Source organism: Cibotium barometz, chromosome 54 (genome assembly GCF_041138505.1).
Source record: "Cibotium barometz isolate CiBa-2024 chromosome 54, ASM4113850v1, whole genome shotgun sequence".
In the NCBI taxonomy this organism is placed as follows: Eukaryota; Viridiplantae; Streptophyta; class Polypodiopsida; order Cyatheales; family Cibotiaceae; genus Cibotium; species Cibotium barometz.
Window position 1 is genome coordinate 37,192,974 of NC_141099.1, and position 18,317 is coordinate 37,211,290.

The 18,317-nt window shown below is 46.5% G+C and overlaps 1 protein-coding gene across 2 annotated transcripts in view; it reads left to right on the forward strand.

Annotated features, from left to right (window-relative positions):
• LOC147608111 (Plasma-membrane choline transporter family protein) overlaps positions 1-18,317 on the forward strand; it is a 64,964-nt gene that overhangs the window by 45,364 nt on the left and 1,283 nt on the right. The window contains exons 2-3 of one of the 2 annotated variants that reach the window (XM_086789565.1): positions 11,145-12,355; positions 12,481-12,829. In XM_086789565.1, coding sequence (XP_086645691.1) covers positions 11,190-12,355; positions 12,481-12,829 — 1,515 coding nt within the window. In that variant the 5' untranslated portion in view covers positions 11,145-11,189. Of the gene's footprint in view, positions 1-11,133; positions 12,356-12,480; positions 12,830-18,317 lie in introns of both variants that reach the window. The other variant, XM_086789567.1, reaches the window with a different exon arrangement.

Consider the following 18,317-nt stretch of genomic DNA (forward strand, 5'->3'; position numbering starts at 1 on the left):
TTTACTGCACCCAAACTGTGCAAAAAACCTGCATAGTTCTTTGCTAGAAAATCTGCCTGTTGTGCCTGTAGAATTACACAGAGAAAATAGTATTGCCCAAAAACAGAATGTTTAATGCTTACCACCACAGATTGACTGAGTAGCTTGTGGTACTTAAGCAGGTACAGTCCACCAAAGAGCAAGTACAGTTGATTGTATTGTGCAGGTACAGTCGACTTGTACTACACAAGACTGATGGCTACTGCACGCTAATACTTTGCAGGTACTGTGAAGATACTGATGAGGCGGTGCTGCTGTGTGCAGGTACTGACAAGGCAGCGCTGACGTATGCTAACTGGTACGGAAGGAAGGCGACGCCTGTTGCACAGTGTAGAGCAAGTCGACCAGGTACAGTATACGAGCTGCAGCAGTCGACTGAGTACAGTCGACAGACGACCAGCGTTGAGGCGACCAGGTACTGTATACGGGCTGCAGCAGTCGACTGAGTACAGTCGACAGACGACCAGCGTTGACAAGTACAGTCGACGCTGATTGTACGGAGCAGGTACGGATGCTGACAGTGACGAACAGGTACGGCAGCTGCTGCAGGCGAGCAACTGTACGGTTACTGGCAGGCGGCGCACAGTGTACGGGCAGCAGCAATAATGTACGGGTTGTACGGGCAGCAGCAATAATAACCTGGCAGTGTACGGGCAGGGCAAGGCAAGCCTTCAAAGCTCTGATACCAAATGAAGGCAACAGAGGTGTTAGGGTTAGGGTTTAGAGAAGCTTCAAACAGGCGTGGAAGCCAAGAGAGAGAGAGAACACGACTTCAGTGTATTATGCTTGATGAAAAGTGAAGTACAGTAGCCACATAATAGTGACCTAAAGATATGTGTTCACATGTCCGGCCATAAAATGTGCCGGGTGGACCAAAACACCTATAAACTGAATATAAGTGAAACTAAGTTAAACTGGGGGAAAAAACCTCCACTAACTGAAGTAAAAAGTGCCCCAGTAATCTACTGATGATCACTAGCACTCCTCTGGGTGCATACACAGCATAAAACCCAACAACCGGGTCTCCATTTCTGTTCCAAATATCTTTGAAATTCTCATCTGTAGCATAAAGATCTTTCATCAAAGTGAATTCCATAGAGATTGCATGGCTCACGGGTCTTTGAGACAATGCATATGCTACCTTATTGTCTTTACCATGGGTATGCATAATTTGGGAATGAAATTGGGCCACAAATAACTAGCCCATCTTATATGCTTTTTGGATATCTGAGGTTGAGACATGAAGTACCTAAGACTTTGATGATCCGTCTTGATAACAAACTCAACACCCATAAGATAGTGCTTCCAAATCTTCAATGCATGAATGATAGCCATCTACTTAAGACTTTGATGATCTGTCTTGATAACAAACTCAACACCCATAAGATAGTGCTTCCAAATCTTCAATGCATGACTGATAGCCATCAACTCTTTCTCATATGTGGGTGCGGTCTTTTCGCCTCCTTGAAGTCTTCAACTTTCATAGGCCACAGCACGGCCCTCTTAGTTCAAGACTGCTCCAATGCAATTTCCCGAGGCATCACATTCTACCATAAAAGGCTTTGACAAATCCGGAATAATCAATATCGGTCTTTTGCTAGCATAAAATTTTAATGCTTGATAACACTAGTGGTGCTTGGGTGTGGCGTGGGAACAGCCCACAATGGCAATTTAAATCTAAAACATGAAATGCTAAGGTACTAAGCCTTAGTCAAAGGCTAATCCAGGAAGATAGCCGACGGACGATGCTGTTGCATGATGCACACTTGGATTGATATGGTGATTGAGATGATGATGAAGATGCTAAAGAACTGACGTGGCAAGGCAAGTAATAGCAAGATCATGGCTGCCAATTGTGGACGACATGGTTGCATGCTGGCATGGCCTGGGCTGGTCTCGACAAGGGTTGGCAACAAGCATGAGTGCCACTCGGCATTTGCCATATCCATTCACATGAGGAGGGCGTAGGCAAACCGAGGCAGCATATGGTTATAAAAGGAGTTCAAGGGGGTGGTGTTAAGGGCGTTTGGCGTTGATGTGAAGGAGACGCTGCTGAAATTTTGAGCAGAGCATATATAGTGTATACTTGAATAGCTCGTGATGGTGTGGAGAACTAGTGGAGTATGAAGCTTCTTCATGCTGTTAGCCTTGAAGACCTTTACCAAACTTATTGAAGGTCGAGATACTGCTGAGTGAAGATGGTGGACCTTCCAAGTAACCATCGAGGCATCAAGAAACTTTTCTATCTTGGAAGCTGGTGAAGATCGTGAAGTCTCTTGCTGCTGAAATCTCAAGACTATGGTATGGCGTTTGTGTGTTTGAGTTTTCTATACTCATTCTCACAAGACCTTGACCATCAAGGAGTGACGGGCTGACATCCCGCCGATGGCTCGATCTTTCACATGTGATGGCAACATAATGACTTTGATCCTGAGCTTGGATATTTTGTGTGTGAGAGTGATGTTTGTGAATGTTGGTAGTTTCATGTTCTTTTATCCTGGATGGTTATCATGTTGGGTCACAATTTCAACAACGTATCAATCTTGTTGACATATCTAGAAGTGATTTTTTGTACAAAAGCAAGTTTCTTTGCCATATATCAGTGGTGTTCCTTTAGATGATGTTTTTTATGTTAGGCATTGGGTTTTTGGAGTCTCGTATGTGAGGTTGAGTGCAGTGTAATTGTTTTCCATTGAAGTGTGTCTGTGGTTTTTTGCTTGTCAGTTGGGTGTGTGTTGACCCAATATCTAGCAAGATTACCATATCAACTTCTTCGAACCGAAAGATTATTGTGAAAGTTGCTTAGTAAGTGTATGTTGTCCAGACTGGGATTGCCATGATTAGGGATTGGTGTTTTGCAAAGGGTCATAGAGTGTTCCTCGAGTATATTTGAGGGTTGAGAGTCTGATAGAGGTTAGCTATAGAGGCAAACTGTCATGTGCATCAGCAATGCCATGGACCTTCTCAAGGCTAGATCCAGAAGAGGCAGACAGATAAAAGGGTATGAACCAGATAGAGTCAGATTTGGAGCACAAGGTGCAGAAGTGGCCAGGTTGGACTTGGAGAAGCACCAGGGGGGGCAGTCGGCTGAGTACAGAAGCTGTCGGCTGACGTCAGCAAGGTGTAGGCAGCATGCGCACCAAGATCAAGGAGGAATATCCAGTCGGCTGAATTAATAGATCATTTAATGTATTAATACTGGCCGACCAGCAGTCGGCCAGCTCCTACCTTGTCCAAGAAGCCTATAAAAGGCATCAAGCGCTCATAGCATTGATCACTCTCTCCCACTAGGGGATTGGGTCACTAGAGGTCCCAAAGGGGACAGAATTTAGGTTTAATCACCTTTTTATGAAGGCAGCCCATGGCTGCAAAGATATGTACCCTTTTTGTACCATAGTATATACTGAAATTCCAGCACTTCTCACTCTCTCTCTCTACTCTCTCTCTACCTGCGTTTTTGCATCAGATGGTGCGTTTTGCATCAGAAGGTTTTCAAGAGTGTTTAGGGCTGAAAGAAGACTACCCAGAGCTTCCGCACGTTACATTGGTATCAGAGCATCAGGCTCAGCAAAGCTAAACACTGATTCAGTCCCATATGATGGTGTACAGGTCCAAGGTACAGGAAAGTACACGGATTTGAAGCCCAAGGAAAGAACACAGATCGGGAAGAACTCCCAGGAGGTTTGTTGGTGGTGTTCCACAGTGCCAGATGGGGATGGCAGTTCCGTGAGCCAGATGGGTTCTAAGGGAACGGTCCCAAGGGAGGTTGATCCTCCAAGGGTGATGTGAGAGTGCCAGACTCAGTTCCAGGAACGAAGACCAAGACGGTGTTCAGAGCCAGGGCAGGAATGGATTGTGGACTAGAGGAAGACCAGATGCATAGATCTTCATCAGAGACAGAGTGGTTTGGAGAACAGAACGGATTTTCAGAGAAAAAGGTTTGCCAGGGATGGATGATGACAGAGGGACTTCGGGACAGGATTGGGATGATGACAGTCATCCAAGAGCAGGTTGGATTCCCGTCATCAAGTTTAGCAGAGGGGGATGTCATGTGCATCAGCAATGCCATGGACCTTCTCAAGGCTAGATCCAGAAGAGGCAGACAGATAAAAGGGTATGAACCAGATAGAGTCAGATTTGGAGCACAAGGTGCAGAAGTGGCCAGGTTGGACTTGGAGAAGCACCAGGGGGGGCAGTCGGCTGAGTACAGAAGCTGTCGGCTGACGTCAGCAAGGTGTAGGCAGCATGCGCACCAAGATCAAGGAGGAATATCCAGTCGGCTGAATTAATAGATCATTTAATGTATTAATACTGGCCGACCAGCAGTCGGCCAGCTCCTACCTTGTCCAAGAAGCCTATAAAAGGCATCAAGCGCTCATAGCATTGATCACTCTCTCCCACTAGGGGATTGGGTCACTAGAGGTCCCAAAGGGGACAGAATTTAGGTTTAATCACCTTTTTATGAAGGCAGCCCATGGTTGCAAAGATATGTACCCTTTTTGTACCATAGTATATACTGAAATTCCAGCACTTCTCACTCTCTCTCTCTACTCTCTCTCTACCTGCGTTTTTGCATTAGATGGTGCGTTTTGCATCAGAAGGTTTTCAAGAGTGTTTAGGGCTGAAAGAAGACTACCCAGAGCTTCCGCACGTTACATTGTATGCGGAAGCTTCGGAGAAGGATCGGTACTTCAAAAACTCAGAAAACAGCACTCTTTTCGCGACGGAATTAACGCACAAACTGAAAGACGATGTGCAGAAAATAGAGAGAGAAAGGGGAGATGGAGAGGACACAGTATTGGGTCCCAATTACCCTCTGTAGGGCCCCCACCACGGATGGTGTATTTGCTTTATTAGAATGATGTAAATCTGAAACAAATACAAAGTACTTGACCTTTTCTTGGTTGGAAAACCTGCCCTTGACCTTCAGTCCTTCACCCCTTTGCTTTAGCAAACCCTTGGCTGTCCTGGCCCTTGAATGCTTGGAGCTCTTGGTGAAATATGAGATGGATGAAATGATTTATGACTTGGGTATTTATACCCCTCCCTTCATGCAGTCGGCTGGCTTCAGGACAGCCCACGACTGAGTATTTTAATAAAATACTCACACACTTAATAAAGTGTTTTCACACTTGTTTAATGACTCTGTCCAGCCTGCGCATGACTCTGGGCAGCACCCTGGCTGTTGGACATGCTGCGCAGAGGTGTGGGACTGCCCCCTACACCTGGCCGCCTGCTGTTCTAGGGTTTTAATCTCTGTCGGCTGCCTGTCCAGAAGCTCTGGAGCTGGCCGACAGCCCCTCCAGCCCTTGCCTTGGCTGGTGGGCAATATCTTGGGCCCTCCTGGCCCCTTGGGGGTGGTTCTATACCTCCCCCATGCCCATACTAAATATGCCAATGCAAAACCTTGCCCTGGGGTAGCCCTATGGGCTGGCCCCATCTCTACATGCAAACTACATGCCTACAGAGGCCTGGCATCCAGTTGCAAACCAGATACACAGCACATCTGACATCATTCCAGAGGGAGACTCACAGCGCGGACTGGCACTACTTCATGTGCAGGACAATGCACACCTGACCTTGGACTCATGTGCAGGACAATGCACACCTGACCTCGGACGACTGAGATGGATCCCTGGCTGACTCGTCCCGGACTGGGCTCACATGGGACCAGTTCACCATCCCAGGTCCTGCACCTTCTGTACAGAAATGTCTACGTGGCATCCAAGTGCGGGATGCACGTGACATCCCCTTCTGCTTAACTTGACGGAAGCTGCATAGCCTCCAAATAATCCGTCAATAAAGCCGGATAGTCTTCGAAAAATTCTTTGTCGAGCCATACCGCTTCATGAGTTCCTCGGTCCTGAAACTTCGTGAGAAACTGTCGTAGTCTTCGGCCTGAGCCATGCTTGAAACGGTGCAGAAGGATCTGTTCTGGAACCATTACTTCTGCTTCATCAATGATGTCTGGTTCCGTTTCGTCTTTGACCTCTGAAGGGGGTGGACCTGCATATGGCTTTAACCAACTGACATGAAATACATCGTGCATAGTCCAACTCGGAGGTAACGCTCGTGTTCCACTCGTCGCATGGCTTCGTCTTCTCGTTGTCGAATCTCCAATGCCCGCATCTGCATCTCAAGCAAGGAGCTTGGCTGCGGCTGTGACCCCTCGAGAGGGTCCCTGTGACGAGGATCTGGTATCTGGGGTACGGAAGGAGAGGGAGGAGGAGATGGAAAACGCGACGCTGGAGAGCGAGAACGCTCCTCCAGAGCCAAAATCCGCGCCTTCTGCTCGTCCAACTTGGTTGTCTGGTCTGCGATTGCTCGCATCATCTGCTGGAACATGTCTTGTACACTCAAGCCGGGTGCCCTAGCTGGGCTGCCTGGTGCACTCTGGTCCCATGGTTCTGGTTCTCTCTCGTCGCCAAAGCTCGCCATAGCGGGAATATGCAATTCCTTTCCGGAACGCAATCTGACCATCCACTATCTGTGTGGGAGACTTCCGGAGGCTAAAAACCAACCGTCCTTCGAGGGACAGGAGTCACTCCGAAAAGGGTAGTCCACCGGCGTCTAAAAACCAACCACACGAGCGAAAAAAATTTCTGGTTTTCTTTGCTGAATCTTCGTCCTTGAAGTAGGCTCTGATACCACTGTAATATGCGGAAGCTTCGGAGAAGGATCGGTACTTCAAAAACTCAGAAAACAGCACTCTTTTCGCGACGGAATTAACGCACAAACTGAAAGACGATGTGCAGAAAATAGAGAGAGAAAGGGGAGATGGAGAGGACACAGTATTGGGTCCCAATTACCCTCTGTAGGGCCCCCACCACGGATGGTGTATTTGCTTTATTAGAATGATGTAAATCTGAAACAAATACAAAGTACTTGACCTTTTCTTGGCTGGAAAACCTGCCCTTGACCTTCAGTCCTTCACCCCTTTGCTTTAGCAAACCCTTGGCTGTCCTGGCCCTTGAATGCTTGGAGCTCTTGGTGAAATATGAGATGGATGAAATGATTTATGACTTGGGTATTTATACCCCTCCCTTCATGCAGTCGGCTGGCTTCAGGACAGCCCACGACTGAGTATTTTAATAAAATACTCACACACTTAATAAAGTGTTTTCACACTTGTTTAATGGCTCTGTCCAGCCTGCGCATGACTCTGGGCAGCACCCTGGCTGCTGGACATGCTGCGCAGAGGTGTGGGACTGCCCCCCACACCTGGCCGCCTGCTGTTCTAGGGTTTTAATCTCTGTCGGCTGCCTGTCCAGAAGCTCTGGAGCTGGCCGACAGCCCCTCCAGCCCTTGCCTTGGCTGGTGGGCAATATCTTGGGCCCTCCTGGCCCCTTGGGGGTGGTTCTATACCTCCCCCATGCCCATACTAAATATGCCAATGCAAAACCTTGCCCTGGGGTAGCCCTATGGGCTGGCCCCATCTCTACATGCAAACTACATGCCTACAGAGGCCTGGCATCCAGTTGCAAACCAGATACACAGCACATCTGACATCATTCCAGAGGGAGACTCACAGCGCGGACTGGCACTGCTTCATGTGTAGGACAATGCACACCTGACCTTGGACTCATGTGCAGGACAATGCACAGACGACTGAGATGGATCCCTGGCTGACTCGTCCCGGACTGGGCTCACATGGGACCAGTTCACCATCCCAGGTCCTGCACCTTCTGTACAGAAATGTCTACGTGGCATCCAAGTGCGGGATGCACGTGACACTGAGCGATTCCCGTCACCTCACGACGTTGGCCCTGGTAACAATACCCCATAGCCGATGATATTTGAGTAAAGTCTTCATTTGCAAAGACCAATCAAGGTAGTTGGTCCCATCTAGGATGGATTCCTTGGGAAGTTGGGGAATAGATGAAGAGATGACAAAAGCCATGGAATCCTCCTCTTGAATCTATAGTGGAAAGGCTCCAGGTAGGTACCCAGGGGCTGCCCACTCCTCCCTAGACGCTAGGTGAGGTGAAAGAAAGATCTGGAACTGAAGATGTGGAACTGTACTCCTTTGGGAGATCAATGCACACGCGTGAAGGCGGGAGCCGATCCGATGTGTGATGAAGTAAGGGAGGGAGAGGGTAATGGAGCAAGTGCATAGTGCTGCCATTGGTCCGGGGTATAGACAAAGCACATAAATTAGGGAAACACAAAATGTGCGTTAAAAAAAATTGCCTCCTCTGCAGTGAGAGAGGTTTGGAAAAAAGAAAACGCTCATTGATAGTCTTCATGTAGGGTGTAGAAGCAAGGACCTGGGAACCACAACACTATGATACCACGAGAGAATGGTTGAAGGCAGCAAGCGGAAGCATTTGAGAGACTTGGAGCAGCCAACAATAATCCAACACTTGAGCAAAGTGATAAATGAATCAAATGGCAAAAAGCTTGTTCTTGCATACAGCACAAATAGCCAAGTCTTACATACAATGGTCCGGGGTATAGACAAAGCACAGAAATTGGGGAAACACAAAATTTGTGTTAAAAGAAATTGCCTCCTCTGCAGGGAGGGCGGGCTGGAAAAAACAAAATGCTGGCTGATAGTCTTCTTGGGCTTGGGAACCATAGCGCTTTGATACCACGAGAGAACGGTTGAAGGCAACAAGCGGAAGCATTTGAGAGACTTGGAGCAGCCAACAATGATCCAACTCTTGAGCAAAATGATAAATGAATTAAATGACAAAAAGCCTGTTCTTACATATAGCACAAATAGCCAAGTCGGCCAGTAGAAGAAACCCTTGATTGCTGAAAAATACCTACGATTGGGGAAAAATGCCTAAAATGTGGGAAAAAATACCCACGACTAAGTAAAATACATCAAATAATGTAATAAATGGGATAAATGCTGGAGATGAACATAGTCCAATAGGACCTTGGAAAAGTGTGCCATTCCCAGCCAACCCTACCCACCAAAGACCCCTATTTGGGGTTGTCTTGGAGCATTTTCCAGCCATAGCCACAAGCTCTGGAGAGAGTTCTACCTCAGCCTATCAAGCAAGAGTTGTACTCTCAGCCAGGGGGCGGCTTCAAGAAGACAGAAAACGCACCTCAAAGGGGTGGCCCAAGTCAGGTCATATTCTGATCCTCAGAGTCCCGTACAGTCCAAAGTCAAGTGCAGTCCAGTGGGCAGTAGTTTTCAGCATTGTACTTCATCATTCTCTTGCAATATATCAAGCAAATACACTGGTCAGTGGTGGGGGCCCTTGAGAGGTTAGTTGGGACCCAATACTGTGTCCTTTTGTATCTTCTAAACCTGAATCTCCATGTATTCAGTTTTCAGCAAGTGTTATGCATCAATACCTTATCATTAAAAATGCTTCTGCAAGCATGGTATGTTACATCCTTGGTGTAAGGAGCCTAAAGCTCCTGACCCTTGGAAGTCATGTTTGTAAATACAATGTCTGAAAACCAATGCCAAAACTTTCTCCCGAAGGAGAAAAATTCCTTGCCCAAGATTGTCCAAAGGCCTATATAAGGCACTCATGGCTCATTGTGTTTTTCATTCACTCCCCCTTTGGGTGTGGGTCTAGACTAGGACTAGAATAGGTGTTATACCTTTTCATGGAAGGCAGCCCATGGCTGCAAGAATCTATGTACCTTTTTGTACCATATGAAGATACTGAATTTCCAGCCATCTCTTCTTTCTTCTCTCTCTTCTGTCTGCGTTTTTGCATCAGCATGTTCTAAGTGGTGTTTAGGGCTGAAAGAAGACTCTCAGAGCTTCTGCATGTAACATTGGTATCAGAGCATTAGGCTCAACAAGGCTAAACACTGATTTAGTCCCATATGAAGGTGTACAGGTCCAAGGTACAGGAAAGTGCACAGGTACGAAGCCCAAGGCAAGGAACACAAGACCGGGAAGAGCTCCCAAGAGTTTGGTTGGTGGTGTTCCACAAAGCCCAAAGGGGATGGCAGTCCTATGAGCCAGGAAAGGCTCTCGGGCAACGGTTCCAAGGGAGGATGATCCTCCAAGGGTGGAGTGAGAGTGCTAGACTCATTTCTCAGGAATGAAGACCAAGACGGTGTTCAGAGACAGGGCAGGAACGGATTGGGGACTGGATGGAACAGATGCATAGATCTTATTCAGAGTTTGAGTAGTTTTGGAGAACGGGCCGGGTTTTCAGTGAAAAGGGTTGCCAGAGATGGATGGGATGATAGAGGGACTCCGGGAACAGAATGGGATGATGACAGTCATCCAAGAACAGGTTGGAATCCCGTCATCAAGTTTAGCAGAGGGGGATGTCATGTGCAAAGGTTTTGCTCATGGACATGTCCTGAAGCTAGTCCTGAAGGGGCAGCCAGAAAAAGAGATTAGAACCAGGGATTTTGGAGCATGAAGTGCAGATTTGGCGAGTGTTGGACTAGGAGGAGGACAAGGAAGACCTGTCGGCTGCAAGAAGGCAGGTCGTGAAGAGATTTTGCAATATATGTCTAGTCGGTTGACCGACCAGCAGTCAGCCAGCTCTCTAGTATGTCCAAAGGCCTATATAAGGCACTCATGGCTCATTGTGTTTTTCATTCCATCCCCCTTTGGGTGTGGGTCTAGACTAGGACTAGAATAGGTGTTCTACCTTTTCATGGAAGGCAACCCATGGCTGCAAGAATTTATGTACCTTTTTGTACCATATGAACATACTGAATTTCCAGCCATCTCTCTCTCTCTCTTCTCTCTCTTCTATTTGCGTTTTTGCATCAGCATGTTCTAAGTGGTGTTTAGGGCTGAAAGAAAACTCTCGGAGCTTCCGCATGCAACATTGCTCTAGGTTTTAGGTGAAAGGGTTTTGTTCTGAACTAAGATTTCATGCAGGGAATAATAGAAAATTGAGAAATGGATTTCATGCAGGGAATAATATAAAATTGAGAAATGCCAAGAGGGGGATTTGAATGTCTGGATTTTCTTGGCGCTTATAAATGTATTATTAGATTTTAGGAACTCACGTCATTGTTTTTTGTTTCAAAATAAAAGGGAAATTTTTGCTCAGGTATCTGGGGCGATTATTTGGCAACATAAAATTTGTAAAGATTTCAATTATTACAACTTCTTGCATGAGTGAATGGGCCTTTGACAAGCTTTTATTTTAGTTTGTGATCAGGTTTCAGATGCCTGTTGGAGTGCTGGCCTAATCATACAAAATAATATGGATTCGGGGGCTGCACAGATTGAAGTGGGTGTTGGGAGCTCAGAAGAGAACTTAGAGCCTTTGCTGAATAAATCAGGTGGGCCGGATGAGGGAGAAGATAAGGCACAGGGCCCACCACCACCTCTCCCTTACTATCCCGGATTTGGTTATGTTTATGACCCAAGACCGTACCAAGATATTGCATTTACAGTCGTCTTTGTTATTCTAGTTCTTGCTAGTGTTGTGTGGGGAATATTCTGCATCGTCAATCATAATGAAGACTATGGACTGGCTGATTCTGCATTGTACAACAGCTCATCTGGGTTATGCTACACCTACTCTGGGTACGGAAGTGATTTATCAAATTCTAAAAACTTTGAGTTCAAGTCTCTGAGCAGCATGGAAAGTGTTGCGATGTTCAACAGAAAGAAGAGCTTCCTCAACACAGCAAAGCTTGGGTGGATAGAGATGCTTCCGCAGAGAGGACTTGGGCAGTCTCTCAGTACGGATTCATTTGTCAGGGTCTTGGTGTGGACATTCGTGGTGACGGTGGTGTTGAGTGTCCCTTTAATATTCGGCTTTCTGTGGCTTTTGAAGGCTTTTGCCAAGCAGCTTGTGTACGCTTGCCTCCCTTTCTTTATTCTTATACCCGTGTTCTTGAACATTTTCTGGTTCGTAGCCTGCATAGTAACCAGTGAATGCCAGGAGGCATTTAGTCTTGCCGGTCGGATTGCACTCTTCATCTTTGTATTCTTATTGTGTGGAATCTTTGCATGGATAATCTATTCCAACTGGGAGCGAGTAGAGCTCACAATCAAAATTATGCAGACCTCAGCTGAAGCCCTTCTAAGTAATTGGATGCTGTTGTTGGTCTTACCCAGCCTCTCCGTGGTGCTTCTCATCTACATTGTGCCTTTTGTGGTTTTTTTGATTTTTGCCTACATGAATGGTGAGATAGTCGCCACTTCAGGATCGTATTGTGAGGGAGATTCTGCTACCGATTGCTGCACGTGGACTGCTGACCGGTGGGTCCCGGCATATTACGTTCTCACAATATTCACAGTACTTTGGTCCATATTGTTGATGACAGAGGCCCAGGTTTACATCATTAGCAGCACAATTGCACAGTGGTACTTTGCAACGTCAGGTTCGCGTGTTACCGGGAGCATCAGGCACGCTTCAAAGTAAGCCACTTTCTCCATAGCCTCTTTGCTCATGAGCATGTAAAGAGATTTTACTAGCATTTGTGGTGTATGTTCAGAAAGCTGGCATGCTGTCCCTAATAAAATAAAGGTGTATGGAATTGCAGGAATGCTTTCGGGCCTTCTTTCGGCACAGTTTCTTTCTCAGGACTTGTCCTCTCGTTTGTCCGCATGATTCGAGCAGCTATAGATAGTTCTCAGAATGCACAAGGCCGAGGAGGATGCTTTATTGTTCTACTCCGCTGCTGTGTCAGCTGCGTACTTGTTGCAATTGAGTTCCTCAACAAGTTTACGATAATCTTTGCAGCCATAACAGGAGAGAATTACTGTAGTTCTGCCAGAATGTCATATGACCTTCTAAAGCGTAATCTTCTCTCGCCCGTCTTTGTAGAGGTGATATCGACTCGTCTGCTGGCAGGGATGGTCTTTGTCCTCTCGGTTGTCTATGCTATTGTGGTATGCGTTACTCCTCTTATCACATGTCAAAAAAAAAAAGTACAATCTGAAGTGCCTCAGGTGTTTTTTGTATATTTGGAATCATAAAGTCTCCCCCACCCCCCCCTCCCAACACACACACACACACACACACACACACACACACACACAAACATGTGTACACCCCAAAAAAATTTCAAGTTTCTTATTGTTATATGCAGTATAAACCCTCTTCCTCAATGTGTGAGGTACAAAAGCATTTTTCCTTCTTGTGCAGCGAGGATATGTATGGGGCCTCTCCTCATCTCACCGTACCGAGCCCGTGTGGAGAAAGGCCATGTTACATCACCCATGTTAATGAATTTCCCCTTAGGGCGAGTGTGTGAATAGGGAGTCTAGTGGGCTAGGCCAGTGTGTGAAGTGGCCAATGTGAAAATAAATGCCCCAGGGAGAGGCCATAGGACATTTTAATTGATTAATTTAAGGTAATCATAATTGAGCCCAGTAATAAACAAGCTATATTTGGCCCATTGCTTCTATTATAAGTTTTTAGTCATTAGAAGCCTTAGTTAGCTTTTTTATTGATTCTTGGCCAAATCCTTGCTAGCCCTTAGCCCTTGGGCTGGTCCTAAGGGTCCCTACACCTAGCTAAGCCTGAACCCTAAGGGTCCCTTGGGCTGGTCGTAAGGTTCCTTACACCCGGCTAAGCCTTAACCCTAACCTTCGGTTAACACATCCCCTTAACCTTGGGTTATCCGAACTCCCCGTCAACATTGGCGCAAAGGTCCTAGTTAATGATGTAAGAGTATCTCCCCCTTCTATTAGATTCATGTCCTCGTGAATCCAAGTAGGAGACAATCCACTGTAAGCCTAACCTTGAATTTGTATATCCCAACATAGCATTTGGAGAACCTTCTTGGCCCTTACCTAAGCTAGTGTGGAACCCTGGTAGTGGATCCTTGCTACTAGAATGGCAAGATTCCTATGAGGTAACTGCTTACCAATCCAATTCCATGCTGATGCAAAGGTCAAAGTTAGAGGCAAAGAAAAAATTGAAATGTAAGGAGTCCCACCAAGGACAACTATAGTACGAGTCCACTCCACAGTTCAACCCTCATGCCAAACTGTCTATGCCAGTGCTTACCAACAGTCACTAGCTGACTCTATGTTACAAAGCTGTTAGTGCCTCCTGTTCGCTCTTTGCTCAAAGATTGGACATGGAGACAAAGAAAAAGCTGAAATGTAAGGACCAAGAACAACCGTAGCATTAGTCCACTGCAGCCCTCACGCCAAAATATATATGCCAGTGCTTGCCAGCAGTCACTAGCTGATTCTATGCCGCAAAGTTTTCAGTGCCTCCCATTCGCACTTCGCTTTGTGTTTGTGAGACCATCATGCCTAGTGCGAAGGCTCACATTCCATCCTTGTAGCATTAGGACAAAAACCTGCAAAGAGACTTGCGGAAGACCAATGTTTACCTGATCCAGCACTTTCCATTTGTCCAACGCCGCAAGCCATTGAGTATCCTCCCATGGTTTAGGAGAAGAACACTCCAGAGAATGGCCTTGCAAAACTCCGTTATCCACTTTCCATCTACTAATGCATCGGCTTAGATGAATCACAATACTTGCTTGCACAAACTCTAATGTAGTTTGGTGGAAGGAAGCACAACTAAAAACAAGACTCTTGAGAAGTGCTGCACCAAATCTGTATCCACTAGTACTTCTTGGCGCCTGCATGTCTAGATCACCATCTTCGACTCCTCTTGTATATCCTGAAGCAAAAACCACAGCGGCTGTTGTTGGTACGGTCTCCAAGAAATCTATGCACTGTGAAATACACCAATTAGCATATCCTCCAAGATGAAGACAAATCTGGTGGCATGTCTTCTTGTGGTGCCTCCATGAAATCATACACCAAAGGTACTCCACCCAATGTAATCGGTAGATGAGAAGTGTAGAACACTTGCGTGTTTTCTAGAGATAGAAAGAAGAGTGCGGCGGAATCACACATACAACACACACAAGAATCCTAAACTATGCTTTGTATTATGTACAAGAAAGAAGTAATACAATTGAAATTCAAGTACAAGATGTGGTTGAGAATGAAGAAGTCAAATCACAGTCGTATGACCTACTGTACACTCCTGCTAGCACTTTGCCTACAGAGAAACACGATATGGCTACCCACGTATATATAAACACCAATGCTCCTAGTCGGCCAGTAGTAATGCTATCAGCCAACTGCACTTGACTGCCATGTCATCAATGCCACATCATCACTGCCATATCATCATTGCCATGTGTCACTTGGATGTCCAACCCTACCCGTCGACCTATCTGGTGTCTGACTATGCCTTGCATACTCGTAGGTGTGTCACATTCTCCCCGCAACTGTCCTTAGCTTCATGAGCTGCATGGTGTCCATATAAAATGGCCTTCCATAAAAGAAAAAGACCCAAGCAAAGCTCATCCAAGATACCCAAGATCCCGAACACTGCGAGACCATTTTGTGTCAATTGTTGCGAAGGCTCACATTCTGTCCTTGTCGCCGCGTCAGCACAAAGACTTACAAAACGTGCTAAAGACCAACTTCCACCAAATTGAGCACATTCCGTCTGTCCAACCATCCATGAAAAAACACTGCAAACCACTGAGTATCCTCTAGTAGCCCACGAGAAGAACATTCCAGAGAATGGCCGAGCAAAACTTTGCTATCCAAACTCCAGCTACTAATGTGTCACCAGATTTGACATTTTCTAGTATGAAAGGAGTCTAGTGGACTCCACAACGTCTAAATATTTGGAAGTACAAGCTTTGGGAATGGGGGATTATCCTAGAATACAAAGCATTAGACTCCTAAAATCTAGGAGAGCTACTATTTTTGAACAACCTCGATGGAAATTCTGTTTGTGTCATTACATCCGTAAGCTAAGCAAATGTCAAAGCACATTTGGCAGAAGGTCTACTAGTTGGGATATTTTTAGAGGTGAAGTTTATGGGGAGAACAATCTCTATGTGGCAAGGAAGTGGATCAAATCGAGACAAGTGGCCTCACATGTCATGTGCATCCACATGAACATGCTTAATCCAAGGCTAATCCCTGTTGGACAACAGATAAACACAGATTGTGGACATGATTAGGGTCTTGGCAAGCACGAAGAGATCCAAGTGGACAAGTATCAAGTCGGCCAGGTGTGAAGAGTCGTGTACTGGTGGTCGGAAGCTTTTAGCATTTATTTGTCCAAAGGACTTGCCGACTAGCAGTCGGCCAAGGCACTTTGTGTTCTAGGGCTTATTTAAAGGCAAGGCGAAGATCAGTCCATTCATCTCACTCCCCAAGGAGTCAGATCATAGGAAGGTAGTTTAGTACCTCTTTTGGAAGGCCAAAGGCCACTGAATACATGTACCCTTTTGTACTATACGAATGTACTAAATACACGGCCATCTCTCTCTCTTTCTCTATTCTTTGTCTATGCTGATTGTTCTTGCATCAAGAATTCCTATGCAGTGCTTAGGGCTGAAAGAAGACTCCCGGAGCATCCACATGTGACATCACACTTGTCACCTCAGCTCTCCACTTGTTGCTAGTGTAGCCTTCACTTTCCATTCTTGCTCATAGGAGCCCCAAATCTATAAATTGGAGTTCTCTCTCTTCATTTTAAGAGGCTTTCTCTTGTTGCAGGCTCTCTTCTACCGTCTTGGCTGCCTGCTTTCTTGTCTACATGACTCTATGGAGAGTCTACACTACTTCACTCCCCTCTACAAAAGCCATTGTACCTGTTGTACCAGCCACTGTACGTGCTGTACAAGCCGGTTGCACCAGCCCCTGGACCTGCTGTACTAGCTGCTGTACCGGTTGGACCAGCCCCTGTACCTGCTGTACCAACTGCTGTACCCACTGCACCAGCCCCTAAACCTGCTGTACCAGCTCCTATATCGGCTGTACCTGCTGCACCAGCCCCTGTACCCGCTGTACCAGCCGTTGTACTTGATTTTCCGGCTGAAGTGAAGATTGTACCAGATGTACCCACCCATACGGTTCTATTATGGTAGAGAGAGAGGTATTTATGGTGCTGAATATTTGCAGTCTTTCTCTAAGAGTTGGAAGGCCTGGTCATTGGGGAAGATTAGTACCTTAGCTGATGGCTGAGCTTAGGCTTAGCTAGCCTAAGCCTAGCCTAGCTAAGCTTAGCTAAGCTAAATGTAGCAATGAGATGGAGGGCTGTTGGTGATGCGCATAGTTATGATGGCGGGCTGGTGGTGATGTGAGTGTAGTAGGCTTTGATACCAACTATTTAAAATCAGGCCTAGGGTTAGCTGCTTGCACACGAGCTATGATGGCTTGTACTGAAACATGGCTATGGCATTGGAGCAAAGAGAGAGAAAGAAAGTTATATTAAAAGTCTTCAAAAGACCCAGTGGGTCTATGAGACCAAAAGTGATACAATAGTGTCCATATAGTCTCATCATGGTACAAAAGAAAACAAAGACGAGAGCTATAAGCTTGGAATGTCAAATCCGAGCCATATGATACAAAGTGGGACCATCATCATCATACAATCTATGGAGAGCTAACCCCCAAGTAGGGGGAGGGGGCCTTCAAGAATATTGAGCATGGGGTTAGCCTGTAAAAGGCTCTGTAGATCCGTCGGGTGTGGGAAGGTGGCTATGTGCCTCTAAGATCTCCTCAAGCTGGGGCTGATGTCTGTGTTGCTGGCGAGGTCGAGGGAGTCTGGGGCGTCGGGCTGGCTGTAGTGCCGTGGCCCGGTCTGGAGTCACGCTGACCAACAAACCCCCCTCAAGTGAACGGTGTGAACGGGTAGCAGGGTGATAAAGCTGTGAATGCTGCCTTACTATGCTCCACAATAAGAGTGATCAAGAGAGATCACGATGGCAAAGATGAACTACAATGCCAATGGGAAAAGCAAGCACTATATGACGGGGAAAAGGAGAATTCCCAATGTCATAGTGCTAATGCTAGAGCACAGTAGTACATAAACGCATCACCTGAAATGCATGTCAAAGATCATGTGGACATCAATTGCATAAAATCAAGAGGCATCGCATAACACCCCCCTGAAGGCAAGCATCCAAATGCCAAGCTGAACTGCATGTAATCCACATCAATGACAACAAGAGAGCAAAGCATAGCTCTGTAACTGCACCAGTGATAGGCATAAGAAGAGGTAGCAGATATATGCATGTGTAAAGGCAACAGGATCCAGAAGTCATGCCTGTGAGACATGCAATGTAAGTTGCAAGATAGAAACTCATCAATGGAGGGATCCGAACAGAGAGGGCGGCTACGCACAGGCGCGAAGCGAACAGCGAAGTGAAGCAAGCGGCGAACAGCGAAACAGGGGCGGCGAGGGCAGAGGCGAGGGTGAACAGTTGCGGGCGGTGACAGTAGAGAGATTAACAGCGAACAGGGGCGGCGAGGGCAGAGGTGAATTGGGGCGGCGAGAGTAGAGGCGAGGGCAGGCAAGGGCAGAGGCGAACAGGGACGG